Source organism: Megalobrama amblycephala, linkage group LG13 (genome assembly GCF_018812025.1).
Source record: "Megalobrama amblycephala isolate DHTTF-2021 linkage group LG13, ASM1881202v1, whole genome shotgun sequence".
NCBI classification, from domain to species: Eukaryota; Metazoa; Chordata; class Actinopteri; order Cypriniformes; family Xenocyprididae; genus Megalobrama; species Megalobrama amblycephala.
The window spans coordinates 27,149,182-27,174,770 of NC_063056.1; the positions used below are offsets into that span (position 1 = coordinate 27,149,182).

The 25,589-nt window shown below is 35.6% G+C and overlaps 1 protein-coding gene across 5 annotated transcripts; it reads right to left on the bottom strand.

The window, feature by feature from the left end:
- Positions 1 to 2,603: 2,603 nt before the first annotated feature.
- lingo4b (leucine rich repeat and Ig domain containing 4b) lies at positions 2,604 to 22,518 on the bottom strand. 5 transcript variants are annotated; one of them, XM_048152615.1, is made up of 3 exons: positions 22,296 to 22,518; positions 6,907 to 7,014; positions 2,604 to 5,753 (listed from the first exon to the last, which is right to left on the bottom strand). In XM_048152615.1, the coding sequence occupies exon 3, from the start codon at positions 5,739 to 5,741 to the stop codon at positions 3,927 to 3,929; it is 1,815 nt and encodes a 604-aa protein (XP_048008572.1). In that variant the 5' UTR covers positions 5,742 to 5,753; positions 6,907 to 7,014; positions 22,296 to 22,518; the 3' UTR covers positions 2,604 to 3,926. The 5 variants fall into 5 exon arrangements, with proteins under 5 accessions (XP_048008572.1, XP_048008571.1, XP_048008570.1 ...); XM_048152614.1 differs by lacking the exon at positions 22,296 to 22,518 and adding an exon at positions 18,527 to 19,003; XM_048152613.1 differs by lacking the exon at positions 22,296 to 22,518 and adding an exon at positions 18,514 to 19,003.
- Between the last annotated feature and the right edge of the window lie 3,071 nt (positions 22,519 to 25,589).

The following is a 25,589-nucleotide window of genomic DNA, read 5'->3' on the forward strand; positions in this document are numbered from 1 at the left end:
AATGTTTATAGGCCTATTGTCCCTCCATTTTTGGGGAGATGTTAAATAACCAGTATTTTAACCTTTTGCATGCAATATTAAATATTATTAATATTAAATATTATCACAAAATACCCTGTATAATACCCTGCATTTACAAGGCAATTTATAGAAAAGTAAATATATAGGCTATATATTTATAGAGAAGTATATATGAAGAGTTCAGATGCAAAAGCCTCTAAGTGCCGTCTGAAATTTTCTTCTAAATTGAGTATTTTTATCAAGCTTGTATGTTTATGTTCAGTTATTTCACTTTAATGGCAATGAAAAGGACCTATTAATTGCCGTTAAAGTGAAATTACTGAACCTAAACATACAAGCTTGATAAAAATGCTAATTTTACAAGGAAATTTCAGATGGCACTTAGAGGCTTTTGCATCTGAACTCTTCATATATATATATATATATATATATATATATATATATATATATATATATATATATATATATATATATATATATATATATATATATATATAATTTGATTAATTATCAAGAGAGAGAGATGTGCGTGCTGCGTCTGTGCAGTGTGTGTGAAAGAGAGAATGAGAGTGTGTGTGCGCGCGTGCTTCAATGAAAACTGAAAGCAGCGCATTAATATAGAGCGGTGGTTTGACTGACTGGAATTATAATAATAATCATTATCTTGCAATAATTGCCATGAAATGTGCCAAACTTGGACAAATTTGTCATAATCTTTTAAGTGTTTTTAAAACAGTGAAATTTGTAACAGAGTAGGCCTAGTCATGTCCATTAGCAATAGCATAGCTCTTCCGTATTCTTGACTGTGGGAACTAGTAGATGCTTTTAAGATACATGTGTGATAAACTGTCCAAGCAATCTATTATCGTTTTCTTTTCTTTTTTTTCTTTTTTTTCTTTTTTTTTTGCGTGTGTACTGTTAAATTTGCTCTCTCAGTTCTTGTCAATACTCTGAATTTGACAGAATCAGCAATAAGAAGCTGCTCACTCTGCATCTTGCCTGTGTTATTGTCCTATTCATCATGTTCATCAATACTCTTGGAGCTCAGATAAGCCAATGCTCACTGCATCAGTGGCAGAGTGGGCCAGAAAACATACGTCCATATTTCCATATTAAATTTTTTGACACCATGAAATCTCCTACATTTATCATAAGTAGTTTCAAATGATGTCTGTGTAAACTGATGCATCTGAGTTTCAAAGCATCTTGCACAGTTTTGTATAGCTATTGTCTCATTTATGTGTCTTTCTTTGGCTCCAGCTAGTGGCTAAAAGGCATAAGTGACATATTTTGGTCAAAGTGGTGGCACAAATAGTTCCTCACATCTGTGAGTACAGAACAAGAAGATCTGAACATACTGTAATTGCAGTAAATTTATTTGACCTTGGGCACATATTCACTGTACAGTTTCACAAACTTTTGCTATATATATATATATATATATATAATGTATAGGGTGAATTCAGATTGATTGGGGCACGTTTTGCCATTGAGATGACTGGGAAAATGGCTCCCAATCAGCCTGAATTTATATACTTCTATGTATCTGTGTCGTACACACACACACACACACACACACACACACACACACACACACACACACACACACACACACACACACACACACACACACACACACACACACACACACAGACAGTAAATGTTTATTATTTTCAAATATGTGACAAAATTCTCATCTTAATAATTATTTAACTGTTAGTTTAGTTGTAGTTTAATTGCAACACAGTTTTTTTTTGAGAACATAAAGCATTTTTATTTGATCATAGTACAGTATCTGTCTGTGGGCTGAGCATGCCTGTAGCCAGACAGACCTATATAACAGATTGAGACATCTAGAGGTAATCCTAAAGGGTTTAAACCACTGGTCATACACGTGATTATCATCTTTTTTCTGGGTTATTCTGGGCAACGGCAGAAATGATTTACTCTCACTCTCTCGCTCTCTTTCTCTCCCTCTCCGCAGAATCCAGTTAAAGCTTGAGAACTGTCTGTCCAACAAAACGACAGCCTGCCTGCGAGTCTCTCGTCTCTTCCTGTACTCTCAGACAATAATCCGTCATCAGTGTAATAAAACATACCTATCACATTTCAATTTGACTTTGTTATTAGACTGAATAAATGGCATAAATTCTGTAAAATCGAACATAAATCGTAGGTAATCAGATGAGAGGCAGCAGGAGACAATTATTTCTCCGTTTAACAAACAAGACAGTGACTGATGCAGATAATTATGCAGATTCTTCTCTTACATTTCCTGTCATTTTATCCTCCACAATCAGATGAGCTAAAGAGAAACTGCAGCCACTCAAGGTTATAGGTGCTGCCTTGATGAAACAGATGGAGCTTACATCTGGACTATTTTATACTGCATACACCAGAGTAACAAAGAGGTATGATCACAGTGTCCTCTAAAATTACAGCCATCAACTGTATTAATGCACCATGCAAATTGTTCAGACTTTCAGGACTCAGAAATTAATTTTACCTAGAAATGAACTTGAATTTTTAATGAGGAGGTTTAAAATGGAACACTATTAAGTAAAGATAGCGAGACAAGATGGTTTTCTGAACAGGCAGACTTGCATAGTCTTTAATGATCCAATGCAAATTATTATAACTTACAAATGCATTAGCAAAAACATCAAAATGTGTAAATATAACTTATATACATTACATAAATTGCAAAGCATCTTAGGTAGATAACCATGTGTGGTGTGCAGTCATGACATAGCCATTTGTGCATAGCCATAAGAGTCACTGGTATGGCATAACATCACATGATGATGTTTATAAAAAATGAAAAACGGCAAAAAGAAGCATAAAACACATTTCTGAATGACCTTGCAAAATGTTTTTAATCTTACAGCAACCTATAAGTATAACATCTGTAATGAACAATATCACACACACAATATATATAATACAGTAATCCATTTCGATCCTTAACTCATCCATTTAAATTCTTAACTTTTAAAAAAACTTATTATTAGCTAAATTAATTTATTTCTTGTTGCAAGTTTTAATTACTACAAACTACAATAGACGTCAATAGGCTGTTAAAACAGATTTACAGTTTTATGGGGTTTTTTGCATATACATTTGTGCAACATAGTTACAAAATCTAAAACTGCATTGTAACCATTGTCAAATCTAATGCATAATCGCATGGCGTGTTCTGGTTTAATTTGGCAGTGAAATGAATATCTCTAAAGGCTAACTGTGCCAGAGCCCTCACCAAGGAAGAGATTTTATTCATTATACTAAGAGCTGTGAGCCTAAAAAAATCACACACCAAATCAAGGGCACACCACAATAAATAAGCAGTTGTTTAATTATTTATTAGTGGAAAATTATTAAAATAATGTCTTTACACACTATATTATGTGTGTATATATATATAATTAATTAGTAAATAAATGTAATGTTTAATTATTAATATTACAATTATTTACTTAAAATGTGCTATTAATAGTACTAAATATTATATATAATTGTATTTATTTTGTATTATTTTTATTTTATGAAAATGAATTATTATCGGACGCTAAGAGTATTTGTTTGTTGTTTGTCTTTAAACTTTGGCATTGCTCAATCCAAAATACAACCTACTTATCTTAAAACTGATATAATCAAACTTCTCAGCTAAAATGATAAGTGATAAAGAGAAGTTACTACTTACATTAATTTCAATCAGGCTTGCAAAATATGAATGAGATTATTATAAAGATAAGTTACTATACCTATTTACATGAATGTCAGTCAGGCTTGCAAAATGTGTTATCATAAGGCTTTGTACCTTGCTGTGTTGGCAAGCTGCAACTTTGAGAGTTACTACAGTTTTAAAGGCTTAACTAATTGTATGACCATTCATTTTCTATTCCAGCTCAAATAAGCTTCATTGTGAATCTCCCAGTGTCCCCACCATCTCCACCTCCACCCATGGATGATCGTGGCACGAAGTCTATAGTGGCAGTGTGTTTTATCTGTCCTTTGCTCTGACTCCAGAAGAACATAAACACAAAACAGATCGCCACAGAGCTGAGGAAAGAGAGAAATCCCATGGTGGTAGCAATGATGAGGGTTTTAGCATCAAATGGGTAAGGATTTGACACCCGTGCCGAGGAGTTGGTAGAGGGAGGTAATGAAGTTTCCATCCATCCCTCGTCTGAGAAATACGATGCTGTGCGGTTTTGTGGGATCCCCTCCACTTGCAGACTCATGGAGATGCTGTCATTACCCGCTGCATTAGCTGCGATACATAGATACGTTCCACTGTCCTGTACTTGGGCGTAACGCACTTCTAAACTCCCATTAGCAAGCACTCGTACTCTCCCGACAGAGCTAAGTGCAGTCTGCTGGGCTGACAGCCAAGTAATAGAAGGCGACGGATAGCCGTCGGCTCTGCAGTCAAACCGTACGCTCATGCCCTCCACCACACTCGCATCCTGCAGCTGGCGGTTCAGAATCTGCGCTTGTCTGCACGTAAATATAACCGGAAGATCATCCTCCGAAAAGTCCCGAAATGCCTTCTTGTGCTGATTCGGAGCCGAACAGGTGGGTTGGCGGCCATCAAAATCCAGCCGCCGCCGTCGTCGCACAACCCAGAGTAGCCTGCAGTCACAAGCCAATGGGTTTCTGTCCAGCCGCAGTGTCTGCAAGTTCCCTACGGAGTGGAAGACACTTTCTTCCAATGTTGTCAGACGATTTGAGGACACATTGAGCAAACGAAAGTGGACCAGACCCCTGAAGGCACCTGGCTCAATACGTAACAGGCTCCCACCTACCAGGTGCAACTCTTGCAGCCGCAGAAGCTCCCCCAGCAAGTTGCCTTGTATGGAGGTGATGGGGTTGTAGGACAGGTCGAGGTACTGCAGGTAAGTGAGATGGCGCAGGGGAGCGTAAGGTACGGAACTAAGGTTACAGTTGGTTAAAACTAATGTGGTAAGGTTGAGACCGACCAGGCTGTTGCTATTAAGCGTCTCGAGAGAAGGCCAATGGAGGATCTGCAATGTGCGCAGCTGGTGCAGTCGGCGAAAGGCGTTGTTGGGCAGCACGCTTATGGTCAGCTTGCGCAGACGCAGCTTGGTCAAGCTCTGAAGTTGCGACAGAGCTTCAGTGGGGATGGAGGTTAAATTGCTGCGGTCCACGTTCAGCTCCTTCAGTGCCTGCAGCCCAACAAAAGCCCGTTGTGAGATAAACACCAGGTCGTTTTCTCCTGCATCGAGCTGCTGTAAGTTAATCATGTCCCGGAATGTGTAATCCAGGAAAACCAGGATCTCATTCTCACTGATATCCAGACGTTGAAGGTTGGAGAGGCCAGAGAAGACCCCGACCGGGAGGATCTTGAGGCGGTTGTTCTTTATCCTCAAGTATCGCAGGTTCTTCAGACCCTGAAATGTTTCCACTTCTATCATGGAGATAATGTTCTCACTCAAGTCCAGGTCCTCCAGCTTTGACAGACCAGAGAACTGACGTCTAGCCAGTGTTTTCAATTGGTTTCCTGAAAGATCTAAGCGTTTGGCATTGCTGGGTAACCCCTCGGGCACACCTGTCAGGTGTCTTGAGGAGCAGTTGACCTCCAACGTGTCACGATAACAAGTGCATTTCTGCGGGCAGGTGAGGTCAGCAGCTGATAGGTTTAGGCACCACAACAGCAGGACTGTCCATGCGCCCCGCTGGCCACACAGATCCATGAACATCTTACCTCCTTCCTGCAAAAAAGAAAATGACATATAAGAGTGTCCACAATAAGGAAAATTCTTTTTAAAATCATAATGTCAAGTTCTCAAGTTTTTGAATCGGTTTCGGAAAGGAATTCTTGATAGTTACTTGATGGTAACACAAGTCATTAAACTGAAACTTTCAAATTAATTATTTATTTGACAAGATCAAGTTTTCTTAATCGTAATTTAAAAAAAAAAAAAAACAGAGATCCACTTGCCTACAGTGGTTCAACCTTAATGTTATGAAGCGACGAGAATACTGCTTGTGCGCAAAAACAAAACAAAAATAATGACTTTATTCAACAAATCCCTCTCTCCCTGTCATTCTCATTAAGCATTAACATTAACCTTACATTAAGTTTTAACCACTGTAGTCACATTGACTATTTTAAGGTTGTCTTTACTACGTTTCTGGACAGTGAATAACAGTAATTACGTTGCTTTCTATGGGGGATAAAAAAAACCCCTTGGATTTCATTAAAAATATCTTAATTTGTGTGACATGAGAATGAGTAATTAATGACAGAAAGGTAATTTTTTTTAAATTCATTTTCAAATATGTTTTTAAATGTTTTTTAACTATTAATAAGTAGTGAAGCAGTTTTGTTAAAATATTTTTTTCTAAGAATTACTAGAATTAATAGATTATTTTAAACTACACATAGGTTTTCTTTTCAAGAATTTCATTCTTTCAATTAGGCTTTTCTTCATTGTGACATCAAGACGTCATCATTACCGTCATTATTACCATGACATTTCTGATTTCATCCCTTCCAAAAATATCAATATGAATTTTAATTCAGAAATTAAAAACATACACATCATAGAATAGGTGATTTCAAGTCATTGTATGAAATGCATTTGCATAAAATGTGTATTTTTATTTCTTTTGAATGTATTTTGTACCTTAATAGATGGACCAAAAAAAAAAAGAAAAAAAAAGAAAAAAGGAAAATGAGTGTTTTGTTATTGACCCAAATGCATCTTGATCAATCACAATGGAACAGGACTACTGTAAGTACTACTAAGTTTTAATCTACATCTAATAGAAGCATTTTCAAGAGCTATAGATGTCAAAATAATTGAATTTGAAGACAAACATTACCAAGAAGTCATTTTTTTTTAAACTAGTTATGCTTACCAAGGGACTTTTGTAGTGCCAGTTCTCATAACCAGATATTTTCAGGATGGTATCTATGTTGGGCTCAGTGTTCGTTGGAGATGCATTTAGTGTCACACTTCCAAAAGCCTAAAGCCAGAGAGAAGAGAAGAAACAGCAAAAATTATTGAGACTGATTTATGATTTTTTGTGCTAACAATCTCTTTAATCCTCTGCTTTAGACAGACTGACTGATCCAGACACAACTGAAGTTGTAGAACAGCTTTTCATCCATTTCTGATGGACAACAGTGGAACGTTCTACACCTGTTTTGTTACAAGACTGCAAAATATATGTGTGTCATTTAAATGCACACTCATTTGGTAAACATAACAATTCAGTGTGGCTTAACAACACGCACAGCACAAATAATCTTTTGGTGGTACAGACTACAATTTAGCCACTGTGCAGAGAATAAGTGCACAAAATGTCAAGAGTACAAAATAGACACATCCAGACACCCCCCCCCCATATATATATATATATATATATATATATATATATATATATATATATATATATATATATATATATATAATATAATATGCATGAACTAGCACGACTATAACACAGAGCAAGTTTTTGCAAATGTGTGAAACAGTGGCGTAGCCAGAATTTTATTTTTGGGGGGGCCCATCTAAAAAAATATATATATATATGACACTAATAATGACTACAATGACACTAATAATTCTTAACTTATAAAAGAAATGCAAAATCAATCGGTAGTTATTAATAGAATAACGAGACATAAACCTTTACATTCAATCGCGTTTGGTCCCATTTATATTTGATCACAGTGCATACTACATATACAAACTTTTACTCTCAAAGTGCGCATATTTGTAGAAATACACGTTTACCTCAGATTTCATTAGATAGAATTTATAGAACATGTACGCAGAGTTTCATAATTACAGAGGTCATAAAATGTAGTTTGCTAGGGGGGTACGGGGGCATGCTCCCCCGAGAAAATTTAGATTTCCTTGGTGTACATATGTGCATTTTTAAGACGTTAAGGCCAACAAATCGGACAACAATAGCTTTAAAACTATGTCAACAAATACATGCATGCACAGTTTTGAGGCAGCTTTAATAGCATGTTTGGCAGTTTCATTTTCAAACGACGGTCATTGCTCGTAGTTTCTATTGCGCTTTTTTAAAGCTATAATAAAGTAATTATGCAGCGCGCGCCGGCGCATTTGCGCATGCAATTCTTGAGTGCGCGCCACGAGCACAGTAGCCTATAACGGCTGATTGGACAGTCGTGTCATTTTTTCTGAGTTTTACCGACATAGGCTTACATGATCTCATCTGACCTCTTCTAGCAACATTAAATCCAGGAGAGAAGACAATTCTAGAGAAAATGCATGTTTGATTTACATGGAACAAAGTTTGAGCACGCACAGCCGCACTCGCAATATCTGAGCGAGAGCAAATAACGCCACGGAAACTGTCTCAAATTAACTATAATGACGAGAAGAAAGATGTGTGCGCTGCAGTTAGAGGTTCTTGATTCTCTAACGACTTTTTATTGGTTAAAATGAATGGAGAGTATCTGAGCTCGAGCATCCACCGGATTTCACTGCATTGAGATGCGCGTCCTGGAAACGGGAAGCCTCGGGTGCGGCTTCACATCGCCACTCACCGCATAATAACGAAGTCTCACGCGCAAAGATAATAACAGCAGAGACTACGCGCAACACGTGAAATAATCAAACCAATAAGTCTAAAAACAGCTGTTGCATTTTATCGCGCAGCATATGCATCAGTGTAAATCAACATAAAAAATAAAAATCGCTCAGAAATCTGGGGGGGCCTGCATGTTAATGAGGGGGCCTAGGCCCCCTCAGGCCCCCCCGTGGCTACGCCACTGGTGTGAAATAAAATCAATAATTCAGCCACAAAGCAGTAAAAAAATGAACAGCAAGGAAGAGGTTACATAAGAGTACAAAACAGACACAACCACTCAAACACACACTCACTCACACACACACACACACACACACACACACACACACACACAACACACTATTATACACACAAACTGGTTTGACTGTAACAATATGGTAAAATTGAGCCAGATGTCTCAAATAAGAGGTTGAAATCAGCTCAGACCCAGATTTATTAAGCTGTCATAAAACATACCTGTATATTTTTGTTACATTTTTATGGAATTTTGATGTTTTGTGTAACAAAATGTCCTCCTCTGTGTTCAGGTTTGACTGTAGTAAAATTAATGCAAAAACTGACACTTCAAATCAACATTTCAAAAAAAAAAAAAAAAAAAAATCTAAACCTTGACAAAAAGTAGTCTTTGAGAATGTCTAAGTATAAATCCAAATCCACAACTTAAAAAGTATTTATGTCTAAAAACACTAGAGAATTTATAAGCCACTTTATATAGAACTATATAGGAATCTAGTGGTTACACCATGGCATTACATTTAGTTTTTCTGTTTTTACTCCCACCAGATGGCACTAATCTACCTTCAAAAAATTGGATTTTAAATGCCTCATCTCTGCTTTAAGTGAAAAATAATTAAAAAATATATTAGAAATAAATTGTGTATGATTTTCAATTGGGACAAATAGCTAATACAAAATTGTATAAATATTGCATAGTATCATAAAATAACCTCAAAATTTTAAATAATAATCAAAAAATATTATTGAACAAAAATATATTACATTGGTTTTCCTGAAAAAAAAGTTACATTTCAAGGCTTCGGTCACTTTTGACCGCGAAGGAGCCAAGTGTGACCCCTAAACGAAGAGGACCAAAGGGTTAAATACATAGGGAGAGGTAATCAGCTGAACAGAAACAAGGAAACTAACTAGGGAACACAGAACAGGAACAAAGTACTGACTAAAAAGGAAACCAAACACAGTGAAACTAAACATAAATAAACACGACCCAGACAGTGAATAAAAATGATGAGACAGGTGACAGCTGCACGCTAACATGCTTGTTTCCCTCCAGCCCTCAGCATTTACAGCTCTAGAGGGTCTGATGTGAGAGGACAGGTGTGCAGGGCACTTTCACTATAGTCCAGCTTAACCCCATGTCACAGGGTGCAGGTGCAGAGACCTAGACACAAATTAGGAATTACCCACTCAGCATGGACAGACGTTGACTCTGCTTCAGTTTAATGGATAGAGCTGAGCCAAACAACAGCAGAGCTCAGAGAAAAACACTGGATTGATCAATAATACATAAATTCAGCATACACACTCTAAATAAAGAAGAGTGATTCATTATCTGAACATACATGCACTGAATTAACGTAAAACTGTAATGCAAGTGGTTTTTGACAGAACCTTACACAACTATGTTTAGCTTTGCAATGAAAAAGTAAATCAAGGTAACGTGATGGATTGAGATGTCTGAGATTTTTTCTTTCAACGTGTAATTATCCTCAGTAATATAGTCTATTTGGATTTTTTTGTTCACTTAATGTTAAATGTCTCCTGTCAAATGCTAATTAGCAGCACAATAATCTTTATCATGCGGTTTTTATTTATTACTCGCCTCGAAAGGGAAAGATAGCTTGCAATTCTTTGCCTCAGAATACATTTCACTTCAGTTTTTTTATAGATAGACAACCTCAAAATACTTCACACATAAACCTCAGGTGACAATTAACAAAGAGCTTAAAGGGATAGTTCACCCAAAAATGACAATTCTGTCATCATATACTCACCCACAAGAAGATATTTTGAAGAATGTGGGTAATTAAACAGCTGCTGGTCCCCACTGACTTCCATAGTATGATAAAGAAAAAAAAATGCTATGGCAGTCAAAGTGGACCAGAAATTGTTTGGTTACTAACACTCTTTCAAACTCTCTGTTTGGTTACCCACATTCTTCAAAATATCTTGTGGGTGAGTAAATGATGACAGAATTTTCATTTTTAAGTGAACTATCCACAAACTGTTGTATGATAATACTGCAGACAGAGCATGCTGGGAAATCACAAACTCTTACAAAATCAGTTTGAGATTAATATGTTTGTCTGACTCTAGGCTAATTGAGAAAGCATTTGCATTTGTCTCCATGCCTGATATTTACTCCAAATTTATGTTATACTGTATGAGAACTGTAAAAAATAAAAAGCCATTTTTATCAGAAAAATGCATCACTAAAGTATCACATTAGTAGACCTGTTACATACATAAAAAGTATATAAAAATAAACTAAATTAGAATTTAAATGCTTAATAAATCATAATTCTACACAGAATTTGTACAAATTTCTGGTATAGTCCTTTGCATACTAATAAACTGAATAAAATGGGTACAAACTCCTACCTTGTCGTGACAAATGATCTCAATTAATCCAGTCTTGTATTACACCTCTCCCACTGCTTGCTTGCTTAATATAGCATATTCACATGGGTCTGGGTTTCTCTTACTCTCCTGTTTACACACAAAGCTTCTATTTTGAACCTGTTCCTGCTAAAACCACTTATAATGAGGTTGACTTGTTTCCCTGAGTACTCCAGTTCAGTGTCATCCCCAGTCTCCACACAAAGGCCTTATACTGGCCAAATAAGCTGACTCATAATGCTGTATCTAGAGAAAGGAGGGAGAGAGAATCACTCTTGGCTTGGCTGTTTTGACACCATATTGGTTTTCCACACAGCAGAGAGCCTGGCTTACACAAATTAAAGGTGTGAATCCCTCCCTGTCGACTTGTGAAAGACACAGTGCAGCAGGTGTACGAGATCCGGACAAAACTCGTGCTCTGTCTTGCTGCTTGCCTATATAACATTTTCACACTGTCTGACAACTAAGCTCATCTTGATTGCTTATAATGAAAGCAAGAAAACATAGCCTAAGTGATTTTGATCTCATGATTTTAATTCTGAAACATCTCGACAGACAGCCGTCTAATAATATATTTTTTCTTGTTCTGTACAAAATCTCTTTTCTCTCTATATAGCATTTGTGGTTAAAATATATGGTTTATTTTATTGTTTTATATATATATTAATACATATTAATATAATATAACATATATATATATATATATATATATATATATATATATATATATATATATATATATATATATATAATTATATTTTTATGCATTTTATTAATATATTTTATTTATAAATATATAATCATATATATTTTTTCTTACCTAATATTAATATATAAAATGTATTAATATAATATAAATGTATTTCCAAAGTATAAATATTTTATATTCTTATTTTTTTATTATATAAACCACAAAAAAATATATCTTTATATTTTATTCATTAACACTATTAAAATTAAAACTGCCAAATTTGTGGCCCAAACCCAATAAGATGCCTCAAATTAAAACTTTTGCATAATCGCCTACCGGGACCGTCTACATACCAGCTTTGGCAATGCTCTTATCTAACAATCAACACTCTGCCAAACATCGAGCGTGCCCTTGTCGATCTGATGCAATGTCATCACAGTTAGCCAGCCCTCACTAAGCTGAACACACCAACATAATGTTGTTTTCTCATTTCAGGCCTGACTTTCATACATTCACATCAACAATTAGAACTCATCAGGGTCAGAAAGGCTTCATTAGGTTACAATAAATGACATGGACCTCTGCCAGATACTATAACAGGGGGTCAAAACCTTTTCAATGCTGCTGTAGCTGTTCCCCTGACTCCATTAGTAAACCACAACACTTAAAGCCTCTGCAGACTGACTGCAGATTTGCACTTCACTGAATCTAGGCATGCAGAAGGGCTTATAACAGTAAGAAAGTAAGTATTATTGAGCTTTAACTGTGCATTCTAGTGTAAAAAGGTCAGGGGAGGTACGTGCTGAGCAAACAGATGAGGGAATCCAGGCATTTTGAAATTAAAATGAACCTTCAGCATTACAGGATATTCACAAAATGTAAGCCAAAACCATTATTTTTACCCTTTATTTTGGATCACACTAACAGTGTCTAAAATTTCAGGACCTCTTCAGTGACAATATCAGAGGTCGCCAACCTGCATATTTAGCTTGACCTCTAACCTCTGAGTGCAGCCAGGGAATGTAGTTCACCTGTCTCTTGGAGCCTGTGCTATTCTCGTCCATGCAGCAGGGTGAAAATGACCCGGAGCCACTCTCCAATCTCCAATTAGAATTCCTCACATCAATTCTTCACAGAAACAATTGCAACAAAGTGAGAAAGAGGCTGTTTATGGCTCCTGGCCCTCCACCCCCTCCACAAAATGAAGCCATGGGAATGAACGCAAGTATTAAAAGCTTTCAGAAACAGGTGTTGTTTAGCTATGGGATATGATGACAGATCTTCAGGACATGGAGTACTTGTTCCCTTCGAGTTTGCCCGGGGAACGGAAAAATAAATATTACCGAGAAGGTGAGGTTCACACTTGGATGCACAAACCACAGATGCTTCCTCAAAGTGTTTCGAGTGTGTTTCAAGCCCACAGTGAATTTACAAGACACTTCTGCTCATCCTTCTGTAATCCACCTTTGCCATAATGATAGAGTTTAAAAAACATTTCTGTTGTGTGTTTGCATATAATACAAGCATTTATATTCTCAGCCTCTGTTGAAGTGTGACTGATTTTGCTGCTTTAGTCTAAAGGAGTGTGAGAGGAAGATAGTATAACAGGTGTAGCTTCAGGCTTGTAACAAACAATTCAGTGCATACTGCAGACTGTAATACAGGATGTGTTTTGTGGCAGTGGTGGTTGTTTGTCAAAGTCTTGTTTTTGTGTACAATGGTATTAACACCATATCAGATTATGCTTTCCCTGGGAATGAACATCAAACAACTGTGCACACAACTAAATTAATTATTAAACTATTGAGTCAATTATGGATAACTGAGAAATTTTTTATTGATAAATATGCCTACTCATTTAGCCTATTTGCATTAGATTACCTTTGCCATCATCTAATGTTCAATTAAAGTTAAATTATTAAACACATTTATAACAGTTTAAATTTAAAAAGTTAAAAGTGAAATTAAAATCTCTTATATCTTGTTTATAACATTATAATTTTGTGATGCCTGAATTCACTTGTAGCATTTAAAAAGACTGATTTTAGTTTTTAGTGTTTTTATTTATTTAGACAAAATAACATGAAATTAGTCAATCAGTCAATAGACAAATAATTGCCATAGGTATTTATGACAGGAAACAATATCTAATATTTTGTTCATGTCGTGCATATTTTACTTGGTCAAACCAATATGAATGTTCATGCTTCTCTGTTTTTCATGATTATGTGGAGCAGCTGAGAGAGGTCACGATGGGTTTAGATCACAACAGTCTGAAGGACAGATTATGATAATTCAGCTTTGCGCTGGTCACTTCAGTCAGTGCGTGTACATTGTGTACTCGAAAGACAATCAAATTTGATGCAAAAGAAAAATATCTGTGGAAAAATGAACATGACATCATCTCACATGTTCCTATTGCCTGCCAGAAGGCAACGCACATACTGTATGTGCATGAGTGTTTTAAAATGACTTCAACAGTAACTTTTCAAGGACACACAAGTGAGGTCACCTCAGGCTAAACCGAATGCATTAATGTAACTGGGTCACTGCATTTGTGCATTCCACAAGTTCATTGTTAATTTTAGGCAAGTTTTTAATGAACAATAGATAACAAACATTTGCATTTATACTGTATATATAAACCAGTGAAACATGCAGCACCAAAAGCATCTGAAATTCAGTAGACATGCTGGAGGGATGGAGATAATTTGTTTTTGAAGGCCCGGATTCAGATTTAATTCCATCAATGCAACGTCTCTTGGAGCACAGAGTATAAATCAAGTCTGAGTCCATTGATTTTTAGTGTGATTGTGGAGAGGTCACACATATGGATGCGGTTTAAGCTCATATGTCATCTGTGAAAAGCACAGAATCTGCTTCACCCATGTATGCATGTCCATAGATTTTAATCCATCAATAGGCGTTTCAACCCAGTAGTGCTGACAGATTGCTTCCTATCCAGGGTCACAGATCCAGCTCCCCTGGAGTCAATAATTTTTTCTCTTAAAACACATCTTTGATCACCAAAATGACATATTTAAATGTTTTTTCCAGTGAAACATTTTCTTCATGCCTTAAAATAGCTTGAATGTTACTCTACACCCTTGCTTTGTTTAGTATACACGGATCAATGAATATGCAAATTAGCCCCGCCTCCACTTGCTCACGCCAGCTCAGAGATCCACTCAGTCAACTGACTGAGGTAAACACTGCACAATGGTATCGCTCTTTACAGCATTGGACACATAACGGTAATTAATATTATTAGCCTTCTGCTTGACTATGGCTGTGTCCGAAATCGCCCCCTATACCCTTAAATAGGGCACTATTTGAGGGGACAGCCAATTTGGTGTCCGAAACCATAGTGGACATTACTGAGTGCCCTTATTCAATCCCACAATGCACCGCAATAACGAGTGTACAACTGATGTACACTCAATGGCTAGAGAATACCCATAATGCATTGTGAGAGTCGCGCTGCACGCCAAATGATTTCCCGCGTCTGACCAGAAGATGGCGTCCGCAGCTGAGTCTTCCATCCATCCACTTCCCAATGTGGCAACAGTGTAATATCAGGAGCGACAGCCATTCTGGCACACCTGGTGTCCGAATTCACTCACTCGTTTTCACTCACTCCTTCAAGTGGACTATATTAGTGGACTAATGTAGGGAATAGTGAATGAGGGTATAGAGGTCGAATTCGAACGCAGCATATGTTATCAAACAGCTAATGTTACACAAACCATGTTCCTGTTCATCATCTCAGAGTCAGACACCTGCCTTCTAACAATCAGTATCCTTACAAATACTTTGAACAACTCAGAACGTCGGTGGAGAAAGGCATATAGTTCATCATAACATCGCAATATGCATCATACACCCGCCATATTGCTAAATCTACACGATTTTTCATATCAACAGAAAAATATACCGGGATAACCTGGTTTCTCTCGATACTCCCCTGCTAGTTTGCTGTTAATGATATGCTAAAGCCCGCCGGCACATTTACATGATTGGTTACAAGGTAGTTTGTTGTGACGTCACAGACACCAGTGATTTCAAACTGTGGGTTTGAGTCTTTTTTTCACTGCAGTTGTAAGGAAAAAATACTCAGTAATGGTGTTGACATATGACTTTGCACATGGTTTGTCTTAAAGCATATTAAAAACACCACACAGACATATAAACAACATTAAAAACTTGATTTTCACCACAGGATTAAACATTCTTCACAAAAAACAAAAAGCAAAAAAACCCCCAAAAAACAGCATGACTATTGCTTAGTTAAAAGATAGGTCTGGTCTATAGGGAAATTTCGCCAGTGAGACCTCTTCATCAGGCTATGTGCTGTAATACAGGACACCCATTAGCAGGGTCATACGGTGCCCTGGATAGTTCACAGTCTAAGCAGTTCTAAATAGGTCCGTTTTAGGGCAGCAGGATTACACAAAGAACCAGGATGATGCTCACAATATGAGGCAGAGTTATCAGGGCCCCAAATCTCAAATTAAGTCCAAAGGTAACTGCTGTGCATTATTAAAAAGGCAAAACTGGTCAAAACAGGGCATCTGCACCTGTTCAGTGATATTAAACCCTGCTTCAAAATGACCTCATAGCAGCAGACCTCATAAATCACATGCCGATACATATGAGGGCGTGATGAGAATGTTGAGTGACCAAGCAAAACAAACCGGTGATCAAGTAAGTGCTTTTACTGCTCCACCTCATCAACCGGTGATAAATCAGGCTCTGCTGTGCATTACAACTCTTCTGATTAAAGTGCTCATCTGGACCAGCCCCAAAGCTTGCGCTCCTTTAGCGTTGGCTTACGAGGGAGCAACAGGAATTTGGTGATGTGGGATGCTGTTTGAAATCTCATTAGAGAGAACTTGCTCAGATTGATTAGTTCTAATTAAGACAGCCATGACTGCCAGGGGCCTCCAAAACCTTAGTGACCGTGCGAGCCGAGAATGTGAATGCTGTGCACAATGCCAGCTGACCACTGGTGCCGCTAACTGCTATTTTTAGTTGTATGTTTGCCTCCCAAAACAAAAGCCTTCAAAGACATTTGCCTCATGGGACTATGATCTGGTCCAGACAAGTGGGCTTAAACAAGCAAACAAACAAATCAATCAATCAATCTATCTATCTATCTAGAGTCATTGAGTCTAAATGGTCTGAAAATCAATCAATCAATCAATCAATCTATCTATCTATCTATCTAGAGTCATTGAGTCTAAATGGTCTGACATCTATCTATCTATCTATCTATCTATCTATCTATCTATCTATCTATCTATCAAGAGTCATTGAGTCTAAATGGTCTGACAATCAATCAATCTATCAATCAATCTATCAGTCAGTCAGTCAATCAATCAATCAATCAATCAATCAATCAATCAATCAATCAATCAATCAATCTATCTATCTATCTATCTAGAGTCATTGAGTCTAAATGTTCTGACAATCAATCAATCAATCTGACTATCTATCTAGAGTCAGAGTCTAAATGGTTTGACAATCAATCAATCTATCTATCTATCTATCTATCTATCTATCTATCTAGAGTCATTGAGTCTAAATGGTCTGACAATCAATCAATCAATCTGACTATCTATCTAGAGTCAGAGTCTAAATGGTTTGACAATCAATCAATCTATCTATCTATCTATCTATCTATCTATCTAGAGTCAGAGTCTAAATGGTCTGACAATCAATCAATCTATCAATCTATCTATCTAGAGTCATTGAGTCTAAATGGTCTGTCAATCAATCAATCAATCAATCTGACTATCTATCTAGTCATTGAGTCTAATTGGTCTGACAATCAATATATCAATGAATCAATCTATCTACCTAGAGTCGTTGAGTCTAATTGGTATGTCAGTCTATCTATCTATCTATCTATCTATCTATCTATCTATCTATCTATCTATCTATCTATCTATCTATCTATCTATCTGTCTGTCTGTCTGTCTGTCTGTATCTATCTGTCTGTCTGTCTATCAAGTCAACAAGTCAAATCAATTCTCTATCAGTGTCTCTCAAACAATAAATCAATCAACAAACATATCTATCTATCTATCTATCTATCTATCTATCTATCTATCTATCTATCTATCTATCTATCTATCTATCTATCTATCTATCTTTCTTAGTCTACTCAATTTTCTATGCCAGCTTTACACACTACCTGATATTTTAAGAAAATAATTTTGAATAATATTTTTAGGTTTTTGAAAGAAACGCAAATACATAAGAAAACATCAAATTAACAATGTACACACAATATCATCTTTACCTTGGAAACCATAGTGTTAGAATGAAATTCCTCACACATTACGATTACACTAGTCTACAACAAGAGTCGTTAACTTTAATGTCTGTTGTTTAGCTTAAAATAATGTAATAGACAATACGTTTTTATATCCATGAGTAAGAAGTCTGAATGTGATGAAATGAGTAACTTTAAAATTATTCATAACCTTGAAGAACACCAAACAAACATTGATTTGAATATATATAAGCCACGTAAACTATCAGAAAAAACACAAAGCGGAACTCACCCGCTTCCCTTACAATATCTGCATGGCAGCGATGTCATAGCTCTCCAAGTCTATGTCCATCTCGGTTCGCAGTTCCTCACTTCTGCACAATGTCCTCTAACATCGTGCTCAGAAAGACGACGAGCCTGTCTTGAGACAAGACCCGAATGTTTTTAATCGCTTTGTTTCTTCATTAATTCCTTCAGTCTACGAAACATCCCTCCTGGGTCTAGTAGGATAATTGTAACCTTAATTTAGGTTGGCTGTTCTCCGCACTGACGCTCCTCTGCACTCGCTCCTCTAACTTCCAACTCCCACCTGCCCGTTTCAATACGAGTGAACATCCAAACCCCAGCGGTTTTAGAGAGCAGATCGGTGTTTACTGGTTTATTCAGCAGAGCTGATGAAGGATAACACCTCGTGAGGGCACTCTGAGAGAATGACAGATATTTGCGCGGCTTGGCCAAATCTCCGGATTTAGGTAAAACAGCAGATGGTTGCCTGAGTGAGACTCGTGGCTTGTAGATGATTGATAACATCTCATGGGACACATGTTTACTTTAGTCGATTTATAGGCCTACGATACAAAAGCAAACAATGTAAATGTGACTTGTTTGTGGTAAACTGTTTTAATTGCTTGATATTGTCGGATAGAGAACAATATCCAAAACTTTAATTACTTTTTAAAATGTATTTTATTAAATTTCAGGTAAAAAAAAAGAAAAGAAAAAAAAAAGTTTGGCACAAGCTGGCAGCTGTGGTTGTCAGAACTTCACCGTAAAAATACAGTGACAATATAGGCCTATTACAAGAGTTGACATAGTTTCAGCTCCTATGCCACAGATGGCACAGGAATGACACAGATTTAGCCATAACTAAAAGGCAACATTACAATGCACATAAATTGTTTAAAAACGGGACACCGACGTTTTAACCCTCTGATGTTGCTTGGTCATTTTACAGCGAAAAAATGTTCGCTGTTATGTGTAACAAAATGTCTTTCTCTGTGAACGGGTTTGATTGTAGTAGAATTAATGCAAAAATTGACACTTCAAATCAACATTTCAAGCAAAAACAAACGAACCAAAAAGTAGCTAGTCTTTGAGAATGTCTAAATATATATCCAAATCCACAACTAAATCCACAACTAAGTAAATAAGTATTTATGTCTAAAAACAACCAGAGAATATATAAGCATAGAGCTATATATATCTACACCATGCTGATTACATTGTTTTTACTCCCACCAGATGGCACCAATCTACCTTCAAAAATTGTCTCTAATTTATTTATATATATATATATATATATATATATATATATATATATATATATAAACATTAGATTTTTTTGTATGATTTTCAATGGGAATTTTTAATCATAATTATTGCATAAATATTAGTATCATGAAATTCTCTCAAAATACAAAATAAAAAATTGTATTGAAAAAAAAAGATATTACATTGATTTTACTGGGGAAAACAAACAAACAAACAAACAAAAAATCCTTACATTTCAAGTGTTCGGTCACTTTTGACTGTGAACAACACAAGTGTGACTCCCAAATGAACAATACCAGAGGGTTAAATAAAATCTGTTTGCCGTGATTGCACAGGGAATTCTGGGAATGCCCATCTCCATTTGAATACTATACGATTACTTGCAGCATAAATACTTATTAAAATAGTCTTATTATTTATTGCTATTAATTATTACTCATATATATTAAAACATTTAAAAGTATGTAGGCCTATGCCTTATTAAATACTGTATTTTATATTATTATTAGATATTATGTTATTAGATAATTCATAGTTTTTACTTTCAATGCATTTTAAAAATATTTTCAGTAAAATTACATTGTAATTGTCTTTTAAAATATAGGCATAATAGATTTTTTAGTAAGGTAATTTAGTTGTCAGGTTTTTTTCTGTATTTTTTTTTTATCCTTTTTTGTTAAAATAACTATATTTTTTATGGTGTTGGCTAATCCTACAGTTCAGATAAGGTGATGGTAAATCACACTATTTGTTTTCCGTGAGGCTTTAAGTCAGATATGTGCAGGTCTGCAACCAAGATCCTCTAATGTGTTGACCAGGGTCAGATCTCCCAGGGACTAAAATAGCTTTTATTAAATAATTTTTAAGAACAGTAGCCATTCACCTTCATTTTATAATATACAAAGTTTGGAGTTCACCATCTGTAGAGACAACAATGTTATATAACTTGCATTAAAACATCTCTGTGGTTAATCAGACTGTGATAGATTTTACCCTTCATGATGAAAAAACCCTGAGAAGCCAAATAATCAGAAGACATTTATTCTTAAATAACTCCAGTGCCTTTTTAATGGACACCACACAACATTAACCAGCACCATTAATGTAAAAGGATATGTTCAACTTTATTTTATTCTACTTTATGAGTGAGGAGGACAAGGATTATACACCCAATTAACCATAATGTTAAATTAGGCACCAGGCTCCAAATGAATAACAGAGGTGTGATATTTAGTCTCAAAAACAATGAGTCAGGCAGGTCACGCTATAACCATTTGCTCACAAGAATCATATGATGTTCCCAAATGGCAACAGATTTACACATGATTATTTACTATACAATCCATGGATAGCGCAAGTAAAATGGAAACAGAGATATCCGCACTGGAGTGGCATACATCAGTGGTTTAGGAGAGCAGTGACACTCTCCACATTGCCTGTAGGATTTTAATTAAATCTGGCCACTAGAGGGAAAACATTTCAAATGAAGGAAGGGACTGAGTGCAGAAAAGTCTCTAATATAGGAAACGTTCACCTTTATCCTCATTTAGTAGCTCTAAGTTCTTTAAACTTCACAAAAAGTAATCCATCACAACAAGACTGGCCTATTTTTACCAAACCCTTTGTCTTTTCATGTTACTGTCTAACTATAGTGTTACCAGCAGTGATAATATGCCTCAGACTGAATAAGGTTTAAAATGTCTGTGTTGTCATGTGTTGCACATTGTTTCAGAAAGTATTTATCCTTGCATGTTTGCATGTTTGGCTTAAGCCAGCATTCCTAAAATAGCTTTGAATGTACCATATGTAGCTATCTTTAGATATTTCTGTAACCTTATCCATTTAAAACATTAAATTATAACCGAAGATGTTTCCGCTATCTTACTATGAACTGTTTGCTGTGTCGCTTTAATGAATTATTAGTAATCATTTGTTAACATTCGTTAATGTATTTACTAACATGAAGTAACAATGAGCAATACATTTATTACAGTATTTATTAATATTTGTTAATAATAAAAATACAGGCGTTCATGTTAGTTCATAATAATGTTAACAAATACAACTTTTAATTTTAATAATGTATGAGTAAATGTTGAAATTAACAATAACTAGGATGAATAAATGCTGTAGAAGTATTGTTCATTCTTAATTCATGTTAACTAAAGTAGCTAATATTAACTAATAAAATGTTATTGTAAAGCGTTACCGAATTATTTCTCATTCAGAGCGTTATCTCCTTTCTAACACGTCTTCTGCAGAGCTGTTTTGGTATTCAGCCAGGAATTGGGATTATTTGCTTTTAGATTTTTTTCATGTTGTAAACAAAAGTCTTACTGCTGTTTGTTGTACATTTAAAAAGGATTGTAAAATGATGTTTATCTCGTATCCCAGCACAACCTTCTGAAATCTACTACATCATTCCTAGCAGAATTTTTTTTCTTGCTCTCTCTCTCTCTATTTTCCTATTTATCCATTTACACAGCTCTCTCTCTGACCTGCCTTTACAAATGCTGTACTGACCTTGGCATAGAGTCACTGCACACTGATTTGTATTGGTCAAATCCTGCCATCACAAACCCTCAGATCCCTGTGCACGTGGCAGATGGTACAGTTGTGAAATTGTGAATGTGCTCTTGCTCTTCAAAGACTGTTTGTCACACTGGAATAATGTATAGTTTGCCAGGCTCTCTGTGTCTCAACTCTAATCCCCAGCATGTGGACATCTGTGCATCAATGGTGGTGGCACTGGAAAAACAAAAACAAGCTTCTGTGATGGGATTTATGAATGGAATGCCTGCAGCTGCAGCAGCACTTTTTTACTAATATAATATAATATAATATAATATAATATAATATATGGAGTGTGTAGCTTTTCATTTCTTAAACAACTATATGTATTATGGCCATATTCCAGGATGACAATGTCGAGATTCATCAGGCTCAAATTATGAAAGAATTGTTGGGAAGGAGCATGAAGAATCATTTTCACACATTAATTGGCACTGACCTTAACCTCAGTGTAAGTTTTTGGGATGTGCTGGAGGAGACTTTACAGAGTGCGTGACCCTTGCATTGTCAATACAAGATTTTGACCAAAAAATGATGCACCTCTCGATGGAAATATATGTTGTGATGTTATTTCCATCAAGAGGTGCATCAATTTTCGGTCAAGATCTTGTATTGACAATGCAAGAGGTGAGCACTCTGTAAAGTCTCCTCCAGCACATCCCAAAAACTTCCAATGAAATTAAAGTCTGGACTCAGAAGTGCCAATTCATGTGTGAAAATGATTCTTCATGCTCTCTGAACCATTCTTTCACAATTTTAACCCTGGTGAATCTTGACATTGTCATCCTTGAATATGACCATGATGTGTCTTCCTACATGGTTGTTTAAGAAATTAAAAGTGACACACTCCATCTTTAAGGGTTAAAAGAACCGTTTCCAAACATATAACATGCTAGAAACATAATAATCACTGTAATAATGATCCATTAAGTATTTGCCTATTAAAATCCAAACAGCTTTTTTTTTTTGGGCCGGGCTGTGCATAATATAATATAATATAATATAATATAATATAATATAATATAATATAATATAATATAATATAATATAATATAATATAATATAATATAATATAATATGAAATCACACAATGAATGATGTTCAAAAAGCATTACAGAGTGCACCTCATGGGATTGGTTGAAAGAAGCCCAGAGTGAAAAGCTTAACAAAAGTTGGCTCCTTTGAAGTAGCTTAAATATAATACATAGTTTTAATTTGTTTAAGATTTTTTGGTCACCTGCATTTTTGTTATTTTATAGTTTTAAGGACTTTAATATTTCTCTAAAATGTAAAAAATAGGTATATAGTTGTGTCCAAACTTTTGACTGGTATATAAACCAGTAGCATCTAAAAGGGAAGTTTGATGCATTGTTCTGTTGTTCTCATTCTGAATAATAATGTGTAAAAAACTTTGAATCAAAAGTCTCGTGATAGTCATGGGAGCAGACATATGACTGCAGCAGAGCATTCTGGGTTTCTTTTTTTGTGTGGTTAGACTGGAATGTAAAGTTACAGGAAACAGATGTTGAGTATACTGCCAATAGCTAGCTGAGGGAGGGATCTTTTTCATTTTTCTCTTTCTTGTTTGCTGTGTAACATGACTGAACAGTTGTGATACTGGAGTTCTTTAAATCTATATTCTACAATAATAATATATTCAAATTAATGCGCAATATTTCATATTTACTAAGGGCTCTGTTTATTTGAGCAGAGTGTTGCAGTGGTTTGTGTTTATTTGATCATTTGTTTGCATTATTAATTCTTTGTTTATTGTACCTGACATAATTTTACAAAAATGTAATTGTGTGTTTACACCGACAATATCTGCACTCACAAAATGTCTAAAAAAATATAAGGCTTAATCCTTAATGTTTTAGCAAAACAACACTTAAACACACAAACACTGCAAATCAGGCTCTGATCAGGATCAGATAAACCAAAAAAAAAAAAGAAAAGAAACTTTTGGAAAGCATGAAAGAGCAGGTGTGTATTACTGAAAAATGCTTCAATCATGTAATGTATCCTGGTCAAAGTAAATCCTTCCTTTCCGGTATTGCAGGTTAATATTTAATAATATCATATTAATTCCAGTGAATACTGTGTTTTACCAAGAAATTGCATTTAACGAGATGAACAGTATCTGAAAGTTTCTTTTAGTCTAGTAATCTTATTAGAAATACAGAAAAATGGTACAGGAACACAGTCTTACACTATAGTACAAAAAGGTGTTGAGTTCATAGAAGTGTTGTGTTTTAGTTTGTACAGTTGGTGGGTAATGTGCAACGAAGTGAAATTAGTAGCAATTACACAAAACATTTGTGCAAACTTAACTAATCCAATCAGTGTTTAAGGTGGATTGAATAAATCTGGCACATATTTTTTGTTTCCCATAGACAAAGCTGAATACGTTCTTAAATTTAGTCTGCTCAGTCTTGTCACCATGTCAGCAGGTTATGCTGCTTTTGGCCTGTGATATTTATGGGTTTGCTTGTATGTTTGTGAGTAATCTGCACATAGCATGAGCAACTAACACTAAGGGGACTTTCCTTGACATACATTTATATCTTAGTGCTGACCGCATGGCTATATAGTAGACATCATGGGACAATTTTCATGTAGACATCATACACTGACACACTGTACAGGGAACACAGGTTGTTGACTAACAAGGGGAAGTGTTCATGACAAGCTAACAAGGGCCTCATGAGAATGATGCTCAGAAAGAGGTGCTATTTATTCATACATCAAATCAGTTGAGTTTAAAATCGTATGTCTAGTTCTAACAGCTAAAAAACAACCTTATCTACTGAAAATCTGAGATGACTGAAGATGAACTTACTGAAGGTTATGGACTAAGATGAGAAAATGTGCATTATTAAACATATCCAGCCTTTTGCAGCAATGGATGTGACTGTTTCTTTTGTTAGTGTGACTAAAACCATCTAGCCCAGCCAAATGTATAAATACTAATGAGAATCATGGCAAAAATTAAAAACTGGTGTCAATAAGCAACTTCCAAGACTTCGGAGAGAGTCTAAGGAAACGTTACAGCAAATTCATTATGTAAAACTGGTTATTTGTGTAAAATTAATGGATCTATCTATCTGGCAACTCCAAGTGAGAATGGTTATATAATGCTGAAATTAATATAATGGATCTCCAAAATAATATTATCGTTATTATTGTTGTTGGTGTTAGTTAAATTCATTTTAATTTCATGTACAAATCTCTTTTTCACGACCTTGG

What these genes read in the sequence shown, in the direction of transcription:
- lingo4b (XM_048152612.1), bottom strand. Translation starts at nt 18,287, where the DNA reads ATGTGTGAGGAATTTCATTCTAACACTATGGTTTCCAAG. An exon ending in CTAACACTATGGTTTCCAAG is followed by an intron (nt 7,015 to 18,248) that starts GTAAAGATGATA and finishes CTCTGGCTTTAG; the next exon opens with GCTTTTGGAAGTGTGACACT. An exon ending in GGCACTACAAAAGTCCCTTG is followed by an intron (nt 5,754 to 6,906) that starts GTAAGCATAACT and finishes TCTTTTTTGCAG; the next exon opens with GAAGGAGGTAAGATGTTCAT.